Source organism: Balaenoptera borealis, assembly GCF_965194805.1.
Source record: "Balaenoptera borealis genome assembly, chromosome: 20".
NCBI lineage: Eukaryota > Metazoa > Chordata > Mammalia > Artiodactyla > Balaenopteridae > Balaenoptera > Balaenoptera borealis.
Window position 1 is genome coordinate 46168389 of NC_138879.1, and position 24163 is coordinate 46192551.

Below are 24163 nucleotides of genomic sequence, written 5' to 3' on the forward strand. Positions count from 1 at the left end.
TTATACTGACATAAGATACCATTGTTTTTAAGATGCAACCCAATTTCAAAAGTCAAAATGAGAATAAGTGTGAGTCTTAGAGTTGATGATATATAGTAATTCTTTCCCTGGTCTGAGATGGCTCATGAGAACTCATGCCACTGAGACGAATCTTGGGATTCTGTCTGCTCTCAAATCATTTCCCCAAACCATCCCTCAATTCTTGAATACCACAGCGTCTGCAATGAGGAACCATTCAGAGACATTATTAATAGCAAGAACTCAGCATGGGAATCAGTTGCTACTCCAACAACTATTAACACACGTCTAGTCTTTGAATTTTCTGAGGCAGAAAGAATTTCCCAAACAAATCCATCCTCTCAGAGAGACACACGTCTCACTCAGGTAACAGATCAGTCCCTGGCACCTCACTGTTGGTGAGATTTGATCTGAACTGCGGAGGTCCAGAGGGGACCCTCTCCTTGGTCAGGCAGGACATTTGTTTTGGCTAATCCCTTCTTCCCTCATCCCCTCTCAGAAGTGCTTCCAATGACACCAAAAGCCTGCAAAGATAAATTCCTTGAAAGGCAACTGATTTAGAAAAATATTTAAACCCTAAATTTTCACGCCAGACTGTCTCTCTCACATCGCCTTCCTAAATCTTTAGCAACATCAAAAATAGAGTGAACATAGCAGAGTCCCAAATATTTTGTCATTAAAGAGAACTTCATTAGGCATAGAACTATAAAGACAGTTTTTACCTTTGACTGTTCCTCATCTATTGAAGATTCTTCAGATGCATGGGGAGTATTACTCAGAGAGCTGCTTCTCTGGTCATCAGCTGTCGCTTCGGAAGGGGCTACTTCGACCACTGACAGTCGACAGCTCTCGCTCCTTCCTCCACCCAGTTCCTCCATCCTTGAGTGAGAAAAAGATCGGGACCGGGTTTCTTGGGAAAGCTCTACAAACTTTTCTAGCGCGCTAAAAAAGTCAATGCGATCTGTACTGAAATCTGAGACTTCAGCCTGGCAACTGGGTTGGGGGCTCGGTGAGTCAGCATCAGGGGACATGGGGAGATCTTTCAGGCGGGATGTCAATTCTTCCATGGGCAGTAAGTGGACGTTCATGTCTGCTTTCAGTGCGTCTGTCTCCAAATCTTCCACTGTTAAGTCTGGGAACTTGTTGGCCATTTCTGGGTCCTGTCCAGGTTGGATTAAGGCTTTGGATGCATGGCAGTTGTCAAGAGGGAATTTTGATTCATTGAGACAACACCCTGATGAGCATCCATTGATGTCATTTAGGTTTAATTCATCTTCAATCTGTCCGGCATGAAATTCCCTAGAAGTAAACTCCAAGCAGATCATTCTTTCTTTGGTACACAGGCCTTTCTGATTTTCATCCTGTGGGACGACATGGTCCACGAAGACGGGAGGTATGGGTGGGTGACTCTCCATGGTCTTCACCTCGGCAATCTGGTCTGCTGAGGTGGTGATCTCCTTCTTGTTGAGTTCTAGTCCTGCTTTGCAGATGGGTTCGTGGTGGTCCGAGAGGTCACTATCTGAATGAGATCGCCAGAGCTTGTTATGCCGCTGTTTGCTGTGGAGGACATACATAGGAAACGCCTTACTCTGGTTTGTGAAAACAATCAATACCCTCCCAGGAAACCGCTCCCAGATAAACTTAAATCTTAACCTGCAAGATGCTTTGTTAATGCCCAATGGAAGTAGGTAATCAACAGTTGAAAAGAGGCTCAATTTCACTAATAGCAGACAACAAAAACAAAGCAAAATAACAACAAAAACAAATGAATATGAGATCTGACTTTTTACTATCAGACTTATAAGAGCTAAGATAGTTGTTAACAGCCAGTGTTGATGATGGTTTGGTCAAACTAGCCGCCCTCTCATAACACACAGTTGATAGGAGTGTGAACTGTAGAATTTTAAAGAATGAAATCCGGCAATAGCTCTCAAAATCTAACCCTTTAAACAGCAACTCTCCCTTTAAAATTTTTACTTGGAGAAATACTACTGCATAAGTGCACAAAGCTATACATATAAAAGGATGTTTACTGTAATACCGCAACACCAAAAAAAATTTATTTAAATTAGAGTCCATACACTTATATGAGGCTATTAAAAACAGTCAAGGGGACTTCCCTGGTGATCCAGCGGGTAAGACTCCGCACTCCCAATGCAGGCGGCCCGAGTTCGATCCCTGGTCGGGGAATTAGATCCCACATGCCGCAACTAAGAGTGTCCTCATGCCGCAGCTAAAAGATCCCGTGTGCCACAACTAAGACCCAGTGCAGACAAAATAAATAAATAAATATTTTTTAAAAAGTTAAAAAAAAAACCAGTCAAGTATTTTAGTGGAATGATGTTCAAGGTACACTATTAAGTGAAAAGCATGTTGAACACACTTGGAATAGTCAGTTCCCATACTAGTATAAGTATAGGAAAATATCTAGAGGAACATCACCAAACTGGTAACAGTGTTTCTTTCAAGGAAGGCAGGGCTTTTACTTTTGGGGAGGGCTTTACATTCTACACTCTGTAGTACGTCTATAATTTTTGAATTAAAAAAATGAGCCTGATTAATATTAATAACTGGGGGAAAAAAAAATAAAACAGCATCCAAGTAATACAAAGAGAAATAATCAATTGGAGCCCATTATAAGTTCTCATAGTTGGGATAAAGAGCTGATATAGGATTAATCACTGATGTGGAAGTGTGAGGAGCGTGGTAATCTTTCTTGAATTAGAAAGCAAGGATGAGGGAGTTCCCTGGCGTTCCAGTGGTTAGGGCTTAGTGCTTTCACTGCCATGGCCCCGGGTTTAATCCCTGGTTTGGGAACTAAGATCCTGCAAGACATGCAGCGCAGCCAAAAAAAAAGAGAAAGCAAAGATGAGGCTAGTAAATCTGGAGAAAAAGGTTGGTAACAGAACGGAAGAGGATAAGCGTAAAGTACAGGCCCTTTCATAAGGATCTGTGGATAAAAACCATCAAGCTAAAGTGACCCCTGGAAAAGCAGGTGGGCCAAAAGACTATATGCACACATCCATCCTTTGGCTGATTTTATGGAGAGAAGGTCTGATGAGATCTCATTTCAAACCACACTCTAACAAGGAAGGACAGTTCTCAAAGCTCCAATGAAAAAGAGAAAGGTGGCCCTGTGGCTGGGCAGGATCACCTGCCCAGAGAACAGGTCGCTAAATGTGGCATTTGGGGGTATGGTTTCCATGACTTACAAGCTGATGAAGAGCTACCTCGCCGCAGGGTGGAATGGAAACAGCCCAGAACAACTTACCCTGGGCTCAGGGCCATACCTGCCTTGGCTGCCTGTGAATCTCTGCCGAGTCACACGCCTGCACTAATGTGAACCCCTGTTTGTGCTCAACTCTGCACCTGCTCTCAGCTCCCCTGCCTGCCTGCTGCTTGGGTGGGGCTCTCTCTGACTCAGGCCTGCCCAGCAGAAGGGGGCTTTTCTGGGTAGGGCGCAGGTCAATTTGTTTATGAAGACAAGCTATAATCAAGTAGCTGGGTGTAAGGTGGGGTTTTCCCCCTTTCCAAGCTGCACGAGCTCCAGCCACCCCTAGGAGGAGACAACGTGTCACACACCCCAAATGAGTGAGTGGCTGTGGGGAGGGGCAAGCTGACTGGTGGGATAGGTGGGCCCGAACTGTACTTTGTGACCAACGGGTGCCAATGTGCTCCCCTTAAAGCTTCTTCTTTTTTGTCTAGACACCCTGTTTCCTGACCTAAATAGGACTGTGTTCTCCAATTTCTGTCCCTCACCTATCATGAGGAGGTTCAAACCTGCACCAAGTCCTCTCAGCCACCACCCACCAAGGCAGGACAAGTCCTGTGATGCAAATCACTGGGAAGATATCTCAGGGAGTAGCTGTTCTCACCCTAATAGTAAAGAACAGCTTATCTCATCAGACAACAGGCAGACGGGAAATTTTCAGGATTCCGAGAACCCTCCAAAGTATGTTTTTAAAAAACTGCCTGTAAATCACTAATAAATTGAGAGGGAACGAGAGACTGATGTTATGCTAATAGGCACCAACAGTGCAAGTCTCAGAGAAAGTAGCTGACATCATAGCTGCTTTACCCAGCAGGGATTTCCTTCTCTTCTTGGGGAAGATATTCATCAGAAAATATTGGGTCAGGGCTCTGGAATTAAACTGACACCTCTTGTAAAGGAGAAAGAAAAATCCCAATCCAAAAATAAGTCTGATTCTGCTTCCTTTTTCATTTTTGCAGTAAAACCTGCAGGGAGAGTAGTAGGCGGCTCTCTACCATAGTCGTGATACTCATTACCACAGCACGTGAAGCACTGCTATTCCATGTGGCCCTTCCTGATTCCCCCTTCTCCTCCCAGTGCAGGCGTTAGTAACCAATCACCTGAATTTTGTGCTTATCATTCCCTCCCTTTTCCTTATTGTGTCATCGCATGTTTTGTTCTAACAATATATAGCTTAGTTTGCATGTTTTGAATTTTACATAAATGAAATCATACTGTATGTATTCTTCTACTTTTTATGCCTAACATGTTTTAAGACTCATCGATGTGTGTAGCTGTAATTTCATAGAGTGTAGTGAATATGCCACAATTTATCATTCATCCGCCCTGTTGATAAGCAGTTTTAGCTATTATGAACAACACTGCCATGGACATTCTTGTGCCTGGTGCACACTTTGGTTTCACAAAGGTGTTAAATATAGGAGGGGGAAAAAGGTGGGTCACAAGGCATATGTGCATCGTTAGTTTTACTTGGTAACACCAAACTGTCTCCCAATGAAGCCTTTTCTCAAGCCAGTTTATTCTAAGGCTCCGTCACTGGTAGGAATAGGTGTAAGACATTAGATCATATTTGTTGTTTTAAACTGTTTATGTTTATATTCAGCTGACTCCCCCGACCTATTCCAGGTAGGCAGCCAGTGCCAAAAAGAACTTCAGAGTTGGTTTGTGGCCTGGATGATGCAACCAAGTCTCAGGTTCTTGTCCTCCTTGAGTGGCCTCTGACCTGAATTTGGATTCACATAAACACACTGACACACATGAGATGACTGGGCCATTCTGGGTAAGAATTTGGCCTTTTACTTAGTAAATGAGCAAGAAGGAAAGCTAAATGACAGGATGCATATGATGTCCCATTCTCTTGCCTCCACTTTCTTTCTTATTGTTCTATGTTTGGTAAAGTACCAACTCTGAGAAAATTACATAGAGGAAAATACTGCTAAAAATGGAATATCAGTTGTAGTAAAATCAGACTATTTATGGTTACTTCTTAGGGCATTAGGCAGCCTGTAGAGAAGAGGAGAAGGAAGAGAAAAAGCATCAACAATTGAGCATTTTCTGCGCTGTGCATGGTCCTAAATACTTTAAGATTATTTCACTGAAAAGCTGTTAAGAAATCCTTTAAACCTTACTTGTGATTGGCTGTCACCTGACCAGGAATCCATGTCCTCTCATTCTCGGGTTCCCTCCTGCTGCTGGCTGACCATTGTGTACCAGCTAACTAGACTTCAATGTCTTCACCAGCAAAGCCAGGGTGAAAGACAGCTCTGTCTCCTCTGGCCCTGGTGACAGGGACATTCAAAGAATCAAAACTAACATCTATGAGGACATGTGTCATGAACTCTCCCTGGCCACCACCCAGTTTTTCTTCCTTGCCCCTTATACACTGGAACCTAATATCTCAGACACATGGTCCAGCTCGCAGATGCACGAAATCTGAACTTGTCTAATGGAACATAAATCTGCCAGATATCTAAATGATCCAACTCCAGAATAACAAACAGGGTTGCTGGTAGTTTAATGGAGGGTTTCAACACACACACACACACACACACACACACACACACACACACACACACACACACACACCCCTCCTCCTGCCCTCACTCCCATCCCCCAGCTATAAAAACAGAAAAAATAAAATTAGATATGAACAGTATCAGTGCCTTTATGATACCCTCACTTTTAGGTCTAAAGGAGACTATTAAATATTAGCCTCCCTCAGGCTTAAAGACCTACTAAAAGATGCAAAAAGTCCCTTGTATTTCAGAGGGGCTGTCACTGTTTGGTCTACCCTCTCACATTCTGATTAAGAGACTGTAACCAATTCATAAATCACTACAGGGGCCTAGAATCACTTTGTTAAACTTCTCTTCTACCAAGAGGTCAAAGTACCAAGCTAATACCCTCAAACAGAGGGCTGCCACCTCAAGTTAAGCACCCAGTGCCACTCTGGACAACCAACAGTGCTTGACAATGCCAGGATCAGAGCTCTATCTCTTTGGGAAAACCACCATGTGCTTTCTGGGAGAAGATATGAAATACAAGGTATCTAAGCACCTGAAGAGGAAATGGAATTTCTTTGCAAATACAATGAGTGGGATTTTCCCAAGGACCTTCCTCTCTTGGTGACTTAAGCTGCAAGGCTTGACAGAGCTTCAGACCGTCACAGGAATCTGGGGCTTCTCATTCTTTGCTCTTCTAAGCAGACAGACCCTGGAGCAATACTCTAGGGCTGGCAAGAGTCTGCGAGGCCCAATCTACTCGGCAGTCAGTCTGGCAGGTAGCCTACATGTGCTGTTTCTTGACAACACATCATAGATTGCAGACCCTAACAGCTATATACCCAAGAGGCACGCCCACTCTTTTTCCTTACTGGCAGAGGCCTGATTTGGTTTGACTGTTCACTGCCCCACAGTTTCAGGGAATGTGGCACTTCCCTAGCACCAGAGAGTGAATGTGAATTTGTTTTAACCAGTCCAGGAAATTCTATTTTCCTACCCAGTGATTAGTTTTAAGAATATGACCCAGTCCTGGTCAGTGGTCCTGTGGGGGTGGGGTGGGTGGGTGGCAGTCTATTGGGGAGCTTCTGGGAAAAGTCTTCTCCTCTAATTGAAATGCCCATTCTTTCAGCCAGACGCTGTGGAATTTACATGTAGATGCCTAGAAATGTGGCAGATATCTGGCAATCATGAGGCAAATTCAAGGACCAAGCTATTAACTAAGGAAGGGAGAACAGAAAGTAGATCAGGAAGATGAGAGCACCAAAGTCCCTGATTACATCCCTGAGCCCATTACAGTCTACTTTGGTGCTTCTTGCTATAAAAGAAGGTAAATGGTCCAACTTTTTAACTACCTATAGCTGGGTGCTGGCTCCTGCAGATCCACTCTTCAGCCTTTCTGCCCCGCTCTCTGCCCTGGAGACTGACGTATGAACCACCTCCACTGGTCCCCTTGTCTTCGGACTTCCACAGGGTTTGGCTAATGGGGAGCCCCAGCAGGAGACTGGAGGGAGGAGAGTGAAGGCAGACCTCTAGTCCTGTAGCTCCTTCCCCACAGGGCCACTCTGGCTGGCTGTGTCCCCTGACTGAAGGCTACTGCTCCTCTCTGAAGGTGCCTTTTCTCCAGGAGTCTCCTTCCAGGTTGTAGTAACTGCGCCATCCCTCTCTGGGCCCAGGAGCTATTACCAAACAGCTCTGCTGATATAAGTTCCTTGATTCCACTACAGTCCTACACCTTTGTAAACAGTCCCTTTATAAAGTCTTCCCCATATAATCTGAGTGTGCTGCTTCTTGCTGAAATCCCAGTTGATGAAGATATTCTATTACTTGCAGCTGAAAGCAGCCTAAGTGACACCCCCAGCACTAGATTTTAGTTTTTAAAATTCAGGAAACATCACAATACAGAAAATTCCAGGACACTTCCCTTCCAGTTTCTAACACAGTTAGTGCGTCTGTTGGTGGCGGGAGGCAGTCAGTGGCTGGAGGAACAGAATGGCACATGCACGTGTGTTCTCTGGGTAGCCTTGCAGGAGGGGCTTGATGAGAACCATATCTGAATAACCCTTAAGAGTACATAATATACATTATACACACTTTTATTTACAATAACCCTGTGAGCTAGGTCTCCTGATTTTCATTTTATAGATGGGGTCAGGTGAGGATCAGAACTGTGAATTAACTTCTCAAAGTTGCAGCAAGGGGGTGAACCAGGAACGGAAACCACATCTACTGACTCAAATTCTGTGGTTTTCTCACTCCCCAGGGCTTGCCCCTCCCTCCGTGAATCAAGACCAGGAAGGCAGGATGGAACCCAAAGGGAAAGGGAAGAGGCAGGGTGACTTGTGGGTGTATGTTGCCCTTCTTATCCTCATCTAAGATTTTTCTGAAATACCTTTAACATCTAAGAAAAACTACATACGCTAAAAGAAAAAACAAAAAAAACCACCCCAACCCAACAGCTTGCCTGGGATTCCAGAATAAATACTGAAATTGGCAGGACACACAGTATCCTTCCTCTCAACGGGTCACGTGAGGACACTGCCTAATATCCGTCATGTGTGTGTCTGGGAATATACAGTATTTGTGTCTCATCCAACCCTCAGATGCCTCTTTCTTGTGCCAAAAAGAACTGCTCTGTCCTACCTTCTGATGTAATCTAAAAATGTCATCAAAATCTGGCCCCAAAGACCTATAAATTCTTTTTAAGTGGAGGAGACTTCAGTATCCTCCCAGCCTCCTAAGAGAATGGCTCAGATGAAATCATGCCAAGTACTGAGTAAATGGGAGGGGTTTTTTAGTGGAAACCGTAATGCTATGCTATGTGGCCACATTTTCACAATACTTCGGCGGTGGGAGGGTGGTCCCTTTGCCTGGTTAGGCTGGAAGGCTATTTACCATTTTGTTCAGGGGAAACACAGCCCAGATTCAAGAGTCGAGACCAAGTCATGAGACTCACTGGAGTCAAACTCTGGCATCAGCCCCGACTGCTTCTAGGCAGCAGTGCCTTCACCCTGACAAAACCACCTAGACTGTGCCTACATGGAAAAACAAAGCGAAATATAGCACTCCACGGAACTACAGCATGTGGCATCTCAGGAAGTTGGTCCTTGAATTCAGTTTACTAAGAGAGTAAACTGAATCTTTTCCCTGAGATCAGCTGAAGGTGGCTTTCACCACCAAAGGGGTAATAAAAATAACGTAGTGAAATTACTCATTTTATAACCAATTACCAAATTATTGTTGAAACAGCCAGTTCTTATTGATACAGGAAGACGTTCAAGACCTAGTACTGGGTAGACAGAGAAAGACAAATACTGTACGGTATCTCTTATACATGGAATCTAAAAATGCCAAACTCGGAGAAACAGAGTAGAGTGCTGGTTACCAGGGGGTGGGTGGGGTTGTTGAGGGAAATGGGGAGATGTTGGTCAAAGGGTACAAATTTCCAGTTATGAGATTATAAAGTTCTGGGGATTTAATGTACAGCATGGCAATTATAGCTAATAATACTGAATCATATACTTGAATGTTGCTAAGAGAGATCTTAAATAGTCTTACGACAAAAAAGAAACGGCAGTTATGTCAGGGGATGGAGGTGTTAGCTAATGCTACAGTGTTAATCAGTTTGCAATATGTAAATGTATGAAATCAATACATTGGACACCTTAAACTTATGCAATGTTGTGCATCAATTGTATCTCAATAAAGCTAGGGGAAAAAAAGGAACAGTGGCAGTTAAGTGCAGTGTAAGTGCTCAATAAACGCTGCTACAGTTAAAAAAAAAAAAAAAAAAAAAAAAAGACCTAATACTGGGTGAAGAAGTAAGGCTGAAGAACAGGTTTTGTGGAAAAAAAAAAAAAAAAAATCCATCAATATATGTGATAAGAGTAAGACCTGGAGAAATAGGTAAGATAATGTCAACTGCTGTCTGTGGTTATTGAGTTTCTAAATGATTTCTCCCTTTGTAATTTTCTGCATTTCTGCAAAACATATATATATAAAATCAGATGAAAAGATCTTAAAAAAGAAAACAAGAGAGCTATTTCTGGGAAGCCCCTTCATACATCAAATGGGTTATATATATCCCAATTCTACAGATTTGTCACATGACCAGAATTACTGTTGAAGGTTCAGTGAAACCAAGCACTGGAAAAAAAAAAAAAAAAAAAGGGCCAAAAAATTTCTAAGAATTTCAGCTAGCACTACCCTGGGAGCAATCAGTACCCATTTTGATAAGGCAGCTGCATCTGGCCTTAGAAGATGTTGAGAAGTATTTATTAAAATCTGCACCTAATTGAGATCTGAAATAAGGGAGCAGTATTTCCACCCTTTAGTTTAATGTCTTTAGTTTAGATTAAATGCCTAATCTTCCATACTAATCTTAAATACTGGTACTTAATTTTAAAAAACTAGATGGATAGAGGTTTCAATTTTCAAATCCTATCACACACTTAAATTAGGTGAGAACTAGCTGCAGAGAAGGACATTTCACTGCGCCCCGGGGAGCATAAAGGAGGGAAAATCTGAGAAAGTCAATTAAGGACTCACCTTGCCAGCAAGATCCCCTGGTACTCTTCCAGCTGTCTCATGAAGCTGGGGTTGGGCTTGGTCACTGTTCGTCTTTCCTTCACGTAGTCATAGGCTCGGTCCAGATTCCAGCCATACTCCTTCATCGCATAGGCAATCACAGTGGAGGCTGAGCGACTCACCCCCATTTTGCAGTGCACAAGGCATTTAGATCCGTGTTTCCTAGTTTGGGGGATTGAGGTAAGGAGGAAAACACAATAGTGAGTACACTTTAAAAGCTAGGTTCTGAATGTGTCCACGTCTCCTGTCTGGCCTTTCCATTTTCTTGCTTTGCAATTCACCCCACCTTAGTGCACTAGTGTGCACCTCTAATCAAATGTGTGGGGCAATTCTGGTGCACTCAAACGATATTCAGTGTTAATATTAAGCCTCTCTAGTTCATTCAGCAAACATTTATCAGGCATTTACCATGTTTAAGATAATGTGCAAGGTCTGGGATGCAAAAATAAGTAACAGTTTTTCCCTAAAGGGTAGGACTCATTGGGAGAAGTAGACAATTAAAATTCAAAATGGTAATTGCAACGACAGTTGGTCACAGAGCACAGAAGGAAAATTTTCTATTTAGAGACTGGACCCCATTTTGTGTGTGGCTGGAGGCCAGTCCTCTCAGCCCCAGGGGCATGTTGACGGCTGGCACGCTATTGAATTACAGGTGTGGCAGTGATTCATCTAATTTACCCAAATGTGAGTTGCTTCCAGTTTCAGTTCCAGAAAGAGTTCTGTCCCGGGAGGAAAGCACAAACCAAATGAAACTAACTCTCCTCTTTACACAGATGTAGCCCTGGATATTACTTTTTACAACACCACCACCCGTGTTCTGTCTAGGGACTGGCTATATAACCCGTGGAGCTGGATGGGACCATGTGATGCACCACATGGCTTTCTCAGCAAGGAGGGTGGAATGAATAACTAGCTGTCTTTGTGTTTTTTTACGGGGTGGAAGAAAGAGAAAACAAAGTCACCATAAAGTGACACTAACAAACAAACAAACAAAACTCCTCAGTCTTATGCCAGAGCTCATTACCTTGGATCTGAGCATTACTCAGCTATGCTAATTCTGCTAATAACACAGAGTCTGGCCCAGAGTAAGCCTTCAAATATTTGCTAAATGTATGAACAAACTTATGGATCTCCTGATTAGATCTGTCAGTTGTAAGTAGGAACAACATTTTAAAATCTGGAAAAAAGAACAGTTACTCTTATCACTAGTGTACGTGGGCTGGAATCCCTCCCAAGTGGTTATTCCAATAAATTAAAAAATGTACATGTCAGCTAACAGGGGAAATCTATTCATCCACTCACTCACTGTATTACAGGAGACAAGCTTCCTTCCAGAAGCTTATAATCCTTCTGCTGGAGACAGACACACATGAATGAGTTAAGCACCAATGCAAGGAGGCATAAGGTTAAGTGCCAAAATGAGAGGGCCAGCCAGATAAGCTATGGGAATGGAGAGAATGGTCTGGAATAACTGAAACAGTCTCAAAAGAAAGGTAAAATTTTAGTGTCCTACGGTTGGTGCACTATGTGTCTCTGTATGCTTAGGTGATCCCAAGTGACTAGGACATGTTTGTTTTGCTTATGGCACCACAGAGTTTTCACTTAGACTACAGTTGGCAAGCCAAGTCACAGTGACTCAGATGGAAGTTCAGACATGTGCTCTATATTCTCCCATCAAGCTCTGACAACTTTAATACATCGAATTTCAGGTCTATGCCTGCAGGAACGGAAGGTGCTCAAACTTGGACAATCTTAAGAAAAATACAATTATGAAATCCACTCCTATGAAAACATTTCTTCATTTTGAACTGGGCTTTTTCAGTGGATGGCTTCTAACTCAGGTAATGAAGGATCTGCAGTTAGTTCTCACCTAGCCCAATTTCACCTTTCAGGTTCAGTGCCCACCCCACCCCCTCACTTCAAGTGCTAGATTGTCCAGATTAAGCCCAGCATCACATTAGGAATCCTAAACTCACCCACGTGTAGGTAGAGTGGCCCTGAAAGTGTGGAGTCCTAACCACTGGACTGCCAGGGCCCTGATTAGGGTGAAACACATGAGATGCCCAGGGTGCCACTTAAGGGGAGGCACTCACTCTGAGACGCTGACCTATATTTGCAGGACATGGAGAGTACGTGCCTCTCAGTAAATGTAATGTGGGTGCCTCACATATCTCCCTCTAACCCCAGCCCTGCTGAAATCAAGTCTTTCTCTTCACTAGGACTGGGGCCTCGCCTTGATCTCTAGCCTCTTTGGCTGTAACCCTGACAACTTGCCTAGTCTTTAGGAACTAGGAACTAGACTATTCCCATATATTTGATGGACTGAAATGAGACATGATCTTAGGTTCAAGTCCTGTCTCAACCACTAGTTAGTTAATATCTCTGAACCTCATCTCTGCAGTCTGTCCTCTTCTGTACAGAAGGAAGACAGCATATGCCTCTCTGGGTTTTGGAACGTAGAGGAGAGAATATGTGTAAAGTACATGGCACATAGGAAGCATGCCATGAGTGGCAGAAGCTTCAACAGTATAAAAGAGTCTTTCAGGTACTGGTTAGAGACTGAGAGAATGGGCTCAGAGCTGGAGTATGGGGATTCAGGACACCTAAGAGGAAGCATTTCCTGACCATGAAGGTCCTTAAGTGAGGTGTGGTATCATTCTTGAAGGAGGACTTTAAAAACAGAAGTGGGAATTCCCTGGCGGTCCAGTGGTTAGGACTCCACGCTTTCACTGCTGAGGGCCTGGGTCTTTTCTCTCTCATCTGCCAGGGAGGCTCTGAGTGTCACCCCACCTGCGGAGGGAATGTGGCCAACATGCTTACTGATGGTTTTTTCTATTGAAGGGATAAATAGGACTGGCAAAGAAATCCCCAGGGACTTAAAAAATCAGTGTTGATATATTAATACTAATACTAAACACTAAATTAATACTATGGAATTGTTTCACTAAAAGGACCAATTAATTTAAGGAAGACAACAACAGAAGGGCCAGAGAAAAATTTCACTATTTAGAGTATCATAAAAGTAAAGTAAAAGAATGGGAAAAGATTTCCAAAGCCTACTGTTTCTCTCCTTGTCTCCAGAGAGCAGGATGAAGTGTTCCACCTGTCTGGAATAATTTCTATTCTATAACTTCCAAGTGTCCCCATTGGTAATTTAAGAATTCTTCCTTCTCTCATTCAGAATTTCTTCTCTATTTCAGAATTTCTTCCTTCTCTCATTTCTATTTCTTTCACTGCAGCTTGAGTTTATTTTCTCTAATTTTGTGCTCAACGGAAATAGCCAACATGAGATCATCTTCCAGGGGCTTCATGTACTTAAAGCAAAAGTATTAAGTCACTAGTCATCTTTTTCCTAGTATTAAGAGATCTCAGTCTCCTTTTTTTTCTTTACTTCCTTTCCTCTGAGTATCATCAGTAAGTTATCTACAGCTTTCAGACCCCAACCATGTGTGGTGCACAAGGAAGAGGGGTCAGAACGTGTGTGTGGGACCATTACTCACTTTGCTTTAGAGATGAATTTATAAGTGTCATTCCAGTAAGCCAGGAGATCCGTTGCCTCTTCATCATATACCCGAATGTTGTGATACTCAAAGACTCCTGGGAAGAAGTTATCTATCTCTCGAGTGACATTCAAGATATATCGCACCCTGTGAGGAAACCAACGGAGAATATGAGCCCTGCTACTCAGGCGAAATCCAATTCCCAGCACTGTTTTTCTTATTTAAAACTTGCTTACTCCTGGGCTTCCCTGGTGGCACAGTGGTTAAGAACCCACCTGCCAATGCAGGGGACACGGGTTCGAGCCCTGGTCTGGGAAGGTCCCGCATGCCGCGAAGCAAATAAGCTCATGCGCCACAACTACTGAGCCTGCGCTCTAGAGCCCACAAGCCACAACTACTGAGCCCGAGTGCTGCAACTACTGAAGCCCACATGCCTAAAGCCCGTGCTCCACAACAAGAGAAGCCACCACAATGAGAAGCCCACGCACCACAACCAAGAGTAGCCCCTGCTCACCACAACTAGAGAAAGCCTGTGCACAGCAACGAAGACCCAACGCAGCCAAAAATAAAAATAAATAAAAAACAAACTTGTTTATTCCTGAGGCTGAAATTAAATACTAAAATATTGAAGAAAGCTAAAAAAAAAAAAAAAAAAACCCTAAGAGGCTATCCTTATTTAATACAGAAATTGTATAACAGGGTCCTGGGCATACCTGGGTACTAGGGAGTTACTGAGAGAAAAGCTGTCTACCAAGTTCAACATCTATATTCCATTTTCAGTTTGTGTTTAGTTATACAATCTCATCTTTCAGAGTCTTTTGAAAATATGCCTTGCATTTTACTCCAAAGAATCAACTTGAGGCCCATGATCTGACAATTTCTCTGCAGTCACTAAAATTACCAGCAACAAAATTTATTTTTTGGAAGTCATCTGTATTAAATCAGACTATTAACGTGTACCTTAAGAAAACAAAAATAGAAGGAAACATTCCCTCCTATCTTTCTAAATGCCAGGTTGTCAGGTTTTGCTCTATTACTCTCCTTAAACTACATGAAGGCAAGTGAGGCCAGGCTGGGAGGGTCAGAGGAAAGTTGGACTCAAAGCTCTCTTAACTCTCTAGGCTGCATTCCTGGCTGCTATGGCAGCAGATGTGTCTGAGAGTTCTCCCAGGCTTGCAGAAAATGGTTTCTGTATCAAAAATTTCTTTTGCTATCTCTCTCACTGTGCAATCTCAATAAATGCTTTGGTTTAATCTGCCAAAGGATTATCTTTTCTCAGTGCTGTGTGGACTTAGACATCACTGTTGTCAACTCCAACAACACAGCGCAGACTCACTCATTTCCCTCTGTAGAAGCTGCTTCCTTCTCAGAAGCACACGTGGGGTTCTACAAACCCAATCACTGAAGTCAGAGAAATGACTACAAAAAGGGAGAGCCAAGCTAACCAATTCTGTGGTTAAGGTCAAGCAACCAAAATTTTTCTGGGACACGGTTTGAATCTGTTTTAACTTAGCATCAAAGTCCATTACTAGAAAGGATTTTTTCTTTTTAATTTAAAAAGCAAGCTGGGCTTCCCTGGTGGTCCAGTGGTTAAGACTCGGTGCTTCCACTGCAGGGGGCAAGGGTTCGATTCCCTGGTCGGGGAACTAGGATCCCACATGCCGTGCGGTGCGGCCAAAAAAAAAAAAAAAAAAAATTAAGAAAAAGCAAGCAACATGCACCTGTGGAAAACACTCCAGCAGTTCCCCAAAAGGTTACCACCATATGACCCCATAAGTCCTCTCCTAGGCATAAACTGAAGAGAAAATGACAAAATATGTCCACCCAAAGATTCACACATGAATGGTCGTAAGAGTATTCATAATAGCCAAAAAGTGGAAACAACCCAAAGGCCCATCAAATGATGAATGGGCAAATAAAATGTGATGTGTATATATATCTCCATATAATGGAATATTATTTGGCAATAAAAAGGAATGAAGTACTAATACATAGTACAACATTGATAAACCTTGAAAATACAATGTTAAGTGAAATAAACCATGCTTAAAAGACTACATATTGTATAATTTCATATAAATGAAATGTCCAGAATAGGCAAATCTATAGAGACAGAAAGTAGGCTAGTAGTTTCTAGGAGCTGAAGGGAGGAAGGGAAATGGGGGTGACTGCTAAAGGGTACAGGCTTTCCTTTTGGGTTGGAAAAAAATGTTCTGAATTGATTGTTGCACAGCTCTGTGAATAGACTAAAAACCACTGAAGTACACATTTTAAAAGGGTGAACGATATATGTGAATTATATCTCAAAACTGTCAGAAAAAAAGGCAAGCACACTTCCTCTTATTTCATTTAAAATAAAAATGAACAACCTTCCCATCCCCAATCCCATACTTCAGTAATGGATTATAGCAGGACAGGGTTTCCCAATCTTTTTCATTACAGAAGTCTAGTCAGCCACTACCAATTGGAAATGGCACTCCCTGCAACTTCTTTGTCATTCTTACACTTCATTGTAAGCTATTCCTTACAATGCTTTGTAAGGAATAGCATTTTACTTGGAGTTCTAAAGTCAGTGGATTGGGAGAAAATGGCCTTATTGTCAAAATTACACTTGAAAAATCCCTTAAATCATCCACAGGGGGCAATATACATGTTTTGTGTACAGATCCCTGAACTATAATTCTTGATCCATTGAAGTTTTTTTTTTTAATAAATTTATTTAATTTTTATTTATTTATTTTTGGCTGTGTTGGGTCTTCGTTGCTGCGCACGGGCTTTCTCTAGTTGCAGGGAGCGGGGGATACTCTTCGTTGTGGTGCAAGGGCGTCTCATTACAGTGGCTTCTCGTTGCGGAGCATGGGCTCTAGGCGCGAGGGTTTCAGTAGTCGTGGCACGCGGGTTCAGCAGTTGTGGCTTGTGGGCTCTAGAGCGCAGGCTCAGTAGTTGTGGTGCACGGGCTTAGTTTAGTTGCTCCACAGCAGGTGGGATCTTCCTGGACCAGGGCTCGAACCCGTGTCCCCTGCATTGGCAGGTGGATTCTTAACCACTGTGCCACCTGGGAAATCCTTCATCCATTAAAGTTTAAGCACCAGTGAATTTAAGAAATAAGATCTAAGTAGATGTCTGAGCATCTAACCATTCTTGTCTTTTTTCTGTGTTCTATAAATTTAGCATTGTAAGTAGTAAATGAGATAAATAGGTCTCATCTCCAGCTGGGGATATAAGTCAAAAGTCAAAGTGAATATATGCATGAAGTGATTTTAATGCATTTGGCAGGCAGTGCTCTATCAAATCTCAGATTTCATATTAAACACTGTATCAGGTGCTAGTTTCCTGCAGGTCACATTCTGTCAATTTTTCTATCATTCCTTCACATTTACCGGGCACCCTTTTGATATAAGGCTCTGAGCTAGGTATGTGTCACACAAAACTAAGATATGGTCTCTGCTTTCAAGAACTTCTGATTCAATCCTTATCAACTTAAATTTTCCAAGTTCTATTTATTTTCATACCTTAATATTAAGTAACCAGATTTCCATCCCCCCCCCCCCCCCCCCCCCGCCACAAGAACTCTTTGTATAATCACTTGGCTTCCTTTCTTCTGAGGGAAAAGTAGGAAGTATGCATCTAATCATGTTAAAGATAACCAGAAGGCTGACTTGTAGCTGAGAAAACAGGCAGCCAGAAACCAGTCAGGGAGTCATCACTATCTCTTGAGTCTCAGGAGGTCTTATCTCTGTCCAAAATGAAGAGTTAGAATGGCCAATTTCCAGACATGATTTTCTCTTCTCTTACTGGAATGATCTGACCTCCTAAGGCCGAGTTCAATGAAAGATTTAGGCATTAGCTAAGAAGTGAAAAGGGAAGAATGGCAGCTTTTTGCTTGCTGAATGTTCACTGTGGTCTCAGTTGCTTCAATCAAACTCATAACCATGACGCTTAGGAACACATTTCTTACTACAAGGTCAGTCTTCTTGTTCAATTTTACACTGTCTCTTTTATATTTATAACCTACTTAGTCTTCGTGCACCTTACTATAAAAGGATAGGAACTGAGTCTTATTTTTCTTTGGATCCCTAGCATCTAGCACTGTGCTTGGCCTACAGAAGTTGCTCAATAAATGTTTAATAAAGACCTGTGAACCCAGCATATGCAGTTCTGTGTACTCTTACATAAAAATAGGAACCAAGGTCTAGAGAGACAGTAAAAAGATCAGTGGTTGCCAGGGGGTAGGGGTGGGGAATAAATGGACAGAGCACAGAGGATTTTTAGGGCACTGAAAATACTCTGTATGATGCCATTGTGATGGACACATGGTCATTATACATTTGTCCAAAGCCATAGAACGTACAGCACTAAGAGTGAACTGTAACATGAACTATGGACTTCAGATGATTACGAGGTGTCAATGTAGGTTCATCAGTTGTAAAAAATGTACCTCTCCGGTGGGGATGTTGAGAATGGGGGAGACTATGCATGTGTGGGGCAGGGAGTATATGGGAATTCTCTGTACCTTCCCCTCAATTTTGCTGTGAACCTTAAACTGCTCTTAAAAAAAAAAAAAAAAAGGGAGTCAATAATTAGATTTGGTTTTAAACAGCATGAAAGGCTTGCACACTTGTTTCTGAAAGCCCTTCCACTGAAACAGTTGATCTTTCTTCAGAGGTGGGGGGATGAAACAGTGGGAGAAGAGCCATTTTAATTTTTATTAAATTACACCCAGTAAGAATCAACTGGAAGCAACTCTTAAGCTTAAAGTTACTCACTGACACCTCTCTGACGGGAAAATGTAAAGATATAACAGTGATTTCTGCGACATGGGGGTGTCAGCAATTGCTCTGTGTGCTTACCCTCGGTTCTGTAAATCCTCTAAGTTAGAGGCATTCCATTCCGAGCCCTGTGGAACCAAAAAGACAAGGTTAGAGAGTATTAGCCAATGAACCAAATACAATACTTGAAAAGGAGCCCTGTGAGGGAAGAAACAGAGTTTCTAAAAAGAAGGCCAATAACATCTACCAAGTTTCCTCTCTATGTGCCAGGTACTTTATATGCTATCATATTCAGTTTCCACAAATGATAGAGTAAGAAAGTTACCTTCATTTTTTAGAGATATGAAAACCAACCCTTATAGAATTCAGATAATATTTGCTCAAGATCACATTGCTGGAAAGGTTTCTTTGACCACTCTCCAATCTAAGTTAAATGTCGTCTGTCACTCTTGTTTATAGTAGTCTATTTTATCAGTAGCATGCATCACTATTTTTACTTGTATATTTATTTATGTGCTTATTTACTACCTTTCTCCTCCACTATAATACAAGCTTCTTGAGGGCAGCAACCAGGTCTCTTGTTCTCTATGGAAACTCCTGCACAGTGCCTGGCACCTGGCAGGTATTCTTAAATGAACAGAGTGGCATTATTATGAATTAAAACTGGATTTCATTTTAAAACCCACACTTTTTCTAGTGCATTATGTTGCATCTAAGAAGTTGGGATGGTACGGTGTGTGTGTATGTCTGTAGGGGGAGAGAGTGAAATAGTCAAACAAATGAGGGAAACATGATGTGCAAAATTTAAAGGAAAATGTTTCTATAGATTATCTGCAAGATACATCAATTGTTAATATTTTGCCATATTTGCTTTCTTGCTCTCCTTCCCTTTCTTTCGATATACATCATATTTTTTTTTATCTGAACCATTTAAGTAACTTGAGCATCATGACACTTCAGTACTTGATCATGTATCATCTAAGAACAAGAATATTCTCCTATATAATTCCATTTTTGCAACCAAGAAAGATAACATTAATACAATAATAATCTAATACATCATCTATATGTGAATTTTAAAAATTGCCCTCAAAATGTCCTTTATATTCATTCAATCAAGAATCATACTGTGCATTTAGTTGCCATGTCTTTAATCTAGAACAGTCCACCCCTGTGCCTTTACTTTTTGTCTTTCATGATATTGACATTTTTGTAGACTGCAGGTCTGTAATACTGGAGAGCTCCCCACAACCTGGATTTATCTGATTGTTTCCTGATGATTAGATTCAGGTCAAACACTCCTGGCAAGAATATGACAAGGGAGGGCTTCCCTGGCGGCGCAGTGCTTAAGAATCCGCCTGCCAACGCAGGGGACACGGGTTCAAGCCCTGGTCTGGGAAGATCCCACATGCCGCGGAGCAACTAAGTCTGTGCGCCACAACTACTGAGCCTGCGCTCTAGAGCCTGCGTGCCACGACTGCTGAAGCCCATGTGCCCTAGAGCCCGTGCTCTGTAACAAGAGAAGCCACCACAATGAGAAGCCCGTGCACCACAACGAAGAGTAGCCCCCGCTCACCGCAACTAGAAAAAGCCCGCGCACAGCAACGAAGACCCAACACAGCCAAAAATAAATAAATAAAATAAATAAATTTATATAAAAAAAGAATATTACAAGGGAGATATTGTGTACTTCATACTGCATCAAATCATGAGGCACATAATGTCAGTTTGTCCCATTATGTCAGACTGAGTTTGAATTCTTGGTAGATACCTTTGTGTCTGCCACATCCCTCTATTGTAAAGGTTCCTTTGAAATTAATTAGTAGTCTATAGTAATCTTTGAAGCCGTGTGAAAGCCAAAATAATCTTTTTGCCCTATGATTTCAGCATCAATTGCCGATCTTGCCCAAATGAATTATTCTACTGGAGGTTACAAAACGGTAATTTTCTAATTCCATCATTCCTTCTGCAAGTTAGCTGGCATTCTTCTGTAAAAGAGTCTCACCTAATCAATCATCACACCCTTTACTGAAGTGTCACTATGGACTCTTGAATTCTTTTTGTATTTAGAATGTTATAATCCATTACCATCTTTTTTTCTGGACATGCAGATTGTCCAGAATTTGGCCAGTGGGAATCTCTTCAAACAGGTTCCTTTTGATATGATTCCATTAGTCTTTGAGCGCATCCATGCTTTGTGGTACAAAACGTTGTTCCGGATTCACTTTGTGAGTACAGTCAGCCAGTTCCCCAAGAAGCCCTGGTTTCTTTTAGTGAAGAATGATATTTTGTAACCAAGATCTGGGCATTAATTAGGTATGCTCCTAACTACTGGGTGTCATTGTTTCTAAAACTTTTCAGTGGTCAGATCTAGGAAATATTTCTAAAAAAATACTGAGTTTATACTGGTACCTTCAACTGAAATTAATTCAACACCACAAGGTTCTTCCTTTCTTTCTTGACTCTCCCACACTGTTTATATCTCCTTACTCCACGGTGAGAACTTTGGTTCCCAACAACTCATTTACTCTACTTACAAAATAGTTTTAACATTATTACACCAATACCAAAACCAATAACAAAAATATTAAGTTCAAATTTTCTTTGCATTTCTTTTTTTTTCCTTATTATATCCCACTAAGGGGTACAATTAGAGTATTATGCTTAAGTTATTTGAATTAATTTCTTTCTGTGAGGTTATCAATTTGATATATATTTCAGTTCATTTGCTCCTGTTTATATTCAGTTTTAGAGTGTGTTTTTTCTTCCATGTTTTCCATTTTTTTGAATATACAAGACTTTTATAATATTGAAAGTCAAAAGTTTATTAAAAAGTAAACTTGAAGTCTCACTCCCACCCCCATCTCCTCAATCCCCATGGGTAACCGTTTTTTATTAGTTTGTGGCTTATTCTACCTATGTTGTATTTTGAAAAAAAATAAGCAAATATATACTTACCACTCTGACTTACACAAAAGTACTTTACTACATATGCTTTTTTTGTTCTTTGCTTTCTTCACTTTACAATATATCCTCAGACCCACTCCACATCACAGTGCCACTTTCCCCATAGCCTTGCCAACAAAATGTGTGGTTAAGCTTTTGAATCTTTTCCAAACTGATAGGCATGAAATGTTATCTCAGTGTAATTTTAATTTGCATTTCTGTTAAGCGTAAAAGTGAGCAACTCTTCAATGTTTCAGGTCCATTTTCTGTCTTTGAGCTATCTGTTCATGTCTTTTGAAAAGGCAAACATTTAAAAATAAGAATTTATCTATTTCAGAATAATGCATTAAGCGGAATTTAGCTTTAGAAGACTCAGGTTCAAGTCCCAACTCCCCCTCTGACTGGGGGACCTTGGGCAAACTGCTTAACCTCTCTGTCTTCACTTTCCTTATCTGTAAAATGAAACACTCCTCCCATCCTAGTCCTAGGAATCTAATGGATAGGTTCCCCTCAAACTACAAATATAAAGTTTCTCCCCATTCCTTTCGCCATGTAAGAATACAAAGAGAAGTCTGTGACCTGGAAGAGCGCCCTCACCCGACCATGCGGGCACACTAGTCTCAAGACTTCCAGCCTCTCCAGAACTGTAATAAGTTTCTATTGTTTATAAGCCAACATCTCCCACCCCCCCCTCCCATTTCTTTCATATTAAAATGGAAAACCCTCTCTCCATCCTAAATCCTCCTCTGGACACTGTCCTTTTCCTTTTCCTTTCATGGCCAAGATTCATAGAAATACAATCTAATACTCACTTTCTAAAATTCCTCATTTCCCATGTATCTCAACCCACAGCACTGTGGTTTCTGCCCTCATCACTCTTGCTAATGACCTCTAATTGTCTAATCCAGAGGTCACCTTTGTAACCTTATTCCACTGGCCTTCTATGAGTATCTATCTTGATATGGTCATCACTCCCTCCTTATGGAATTAGATCAGACTGCACAAATATCTAGCCTCATGCCAGGCACAACAAAGAGGATCAACAAATGCTTGTTGAATAAATCATCAAATGAGATAAGTAAATGAAGCACTCTGAAAATTGTCAAGTGTTATGTAAGCACTATCTTCGTATTACAAGTGATCTGTAATTTGGCCATCGAACTAGGAGATCTCAAGGATGCTGTGCTGAACTACATTTAGGAAAATAGTCAGTAAGTGATGGATGACTGATCTTTTCTACAGACCAGGGCTCACCTGACTTGCTTTAAAAAAAATATAAGAGGTTCTGAAGACTGTGCTCAAACTTAGAAAACTGGCTCCCATACCAAAGAAAGAGGTAAGAATTATTACAAAAAAAAAAAAAAAGGACTTTCAAGGAGACAGAAGCCAAGCAATAAGGGTTGAGTGGCTAAATTGGAGCCAGGGAAATGTGACCACCTCACTCCTTAATTTAGAAATCTAAATCCTCTGCGGAATTCTGTACAGCTAGATGGAAATAACCCTGATGTGATGGTAAAAGTCCACGGTTTTCATCTACCTGTCCAGAGAACTTCAAACTGACAATCTGAAATGACACATATCCAGAAACAAAGTAAATTAAACGCATCAGCTACTGACTCAGTGAAGCCCATATAAAGTGACTTGGGCTCTGCTTAGGGCTGTTTCAGGTTCAACCTGAAAGAACTGGAATCAACATGGTGTAATTACTTTTCTGTTCTCAAGACAAATGCCATGCATATTAGCCCCCTTGGGGTCCTCAACAGACTCAATCTCTTTTTTTTTTTCCTCCATGCTTCTCAGGCAGTGACATAATTCCATGGGGGTTTTTGGTAAGTTCTATGTAATTATGCAAAGCATATTTTAATTGTATGGACGTATAAAATGAAATCTTGAAACTATACTGTAATACATTTTTTTAAAAATTTATTTATTTTTGGCTGCGATGGGTCTTCGTTGCTGCGCACGGGCTTTCTCTAGTTGCGGCGAGTGGGGGCTACTCTTCGTTGCAGTGGGCAGGCTTCTCATTGCAGTGGCTTCTCTTGTTGAGGAGCACGGGCTCTAGGCACGTGGGCTTCAGTAGTTGTGGCACGCAGGCTCAGTAGTTGTGGCGCACCGATTTAGTTGCTCCGTAGCACGTGGGATCTTCCCGGACCAGGGATCGAACCCATGTCCCCTGCATTGGCAGGCAGATTCCTAACCACTGCGCCACCAGGGAAGTCCCGCTCCTACAGTTTTTAAATAAGTTCACTTCCACCTTTCACTCTGGCTCACCTACACTGTACTCTGGCCCAAAGACTGAAGTGACTGATTTCTTTTAAAATGTTATCCTTAGTAAATGCATCCCAGTGTTCACTGCAGCACTGTTTACAATAGCCAAGACATGGAAGCAACCTAAATGTCCATTGACAGAGGAATGGATAAAGAAGATATGGTTCATATATACAATGGAATATTATTCAGCCATTAAAAGGATGAAATAATGCCATTTGCAGCAACATGGATGGACCCAGAGATTGTCATACTGAGTGAAGTAAGTCAGAAAGAGAAAGAGAAATATATGATATCCCTTATATG

At 41.7% G+C, this 24163-nt stretch overlaps 1 protein-coding gene and 1 long non-coding RNA gene across 17 annotated transcripts in view; one reads left to right on the plus strand and one right to left on the minus strand.

Moving 5' to 3' along the window:
• Positions 1 to 24163, minus strand: part of SSH2 (slingshot protein phosphatase 2) — a 246257-nt gene that overhangs the window by 8532 nt on the left and 213562 nt on the right. For 14 of the 16 annotated variants that reach the window (XM_082371839.1, XM_082371844.1, XM_082371840.1 and 11 more), the window contains 4 exons: positions 18725 to 18771; positions 13875 to 14021; positions 10336 to 10536; positions 741 to 1575 (listed from right to left, as the gene is read on the minus strand). In XM_082371839.1, coding sequence (XP_082227965.1) covers positions 741 to 1575; positions 10336 to 10536; positions 13875 to 14021; positions 18725 to 18771 — 1230 coding nt within the window. The remainder of the gene's footprint in view (positions 1 to 740; positions 1576 to 10335; positions 10537 to 13874; positions 14022 to 18724; positions 18772 to 24163) is intronic. The other 2 variants (XM_082371834.1, XM_082371833.1) reach the window with 1 other exon arrangement.
• LOC309618317 lies at positions 2284 to 24125 on the plus strand. Its single transcript, XR_014238406.1, has 3 exons — positions 2284 to 3609; positions 12084 to 12215; positions 19928 to 24125. It is a non-coding gene; the product is annotated as an uncharacterized lncRNA (long non-coding RNA).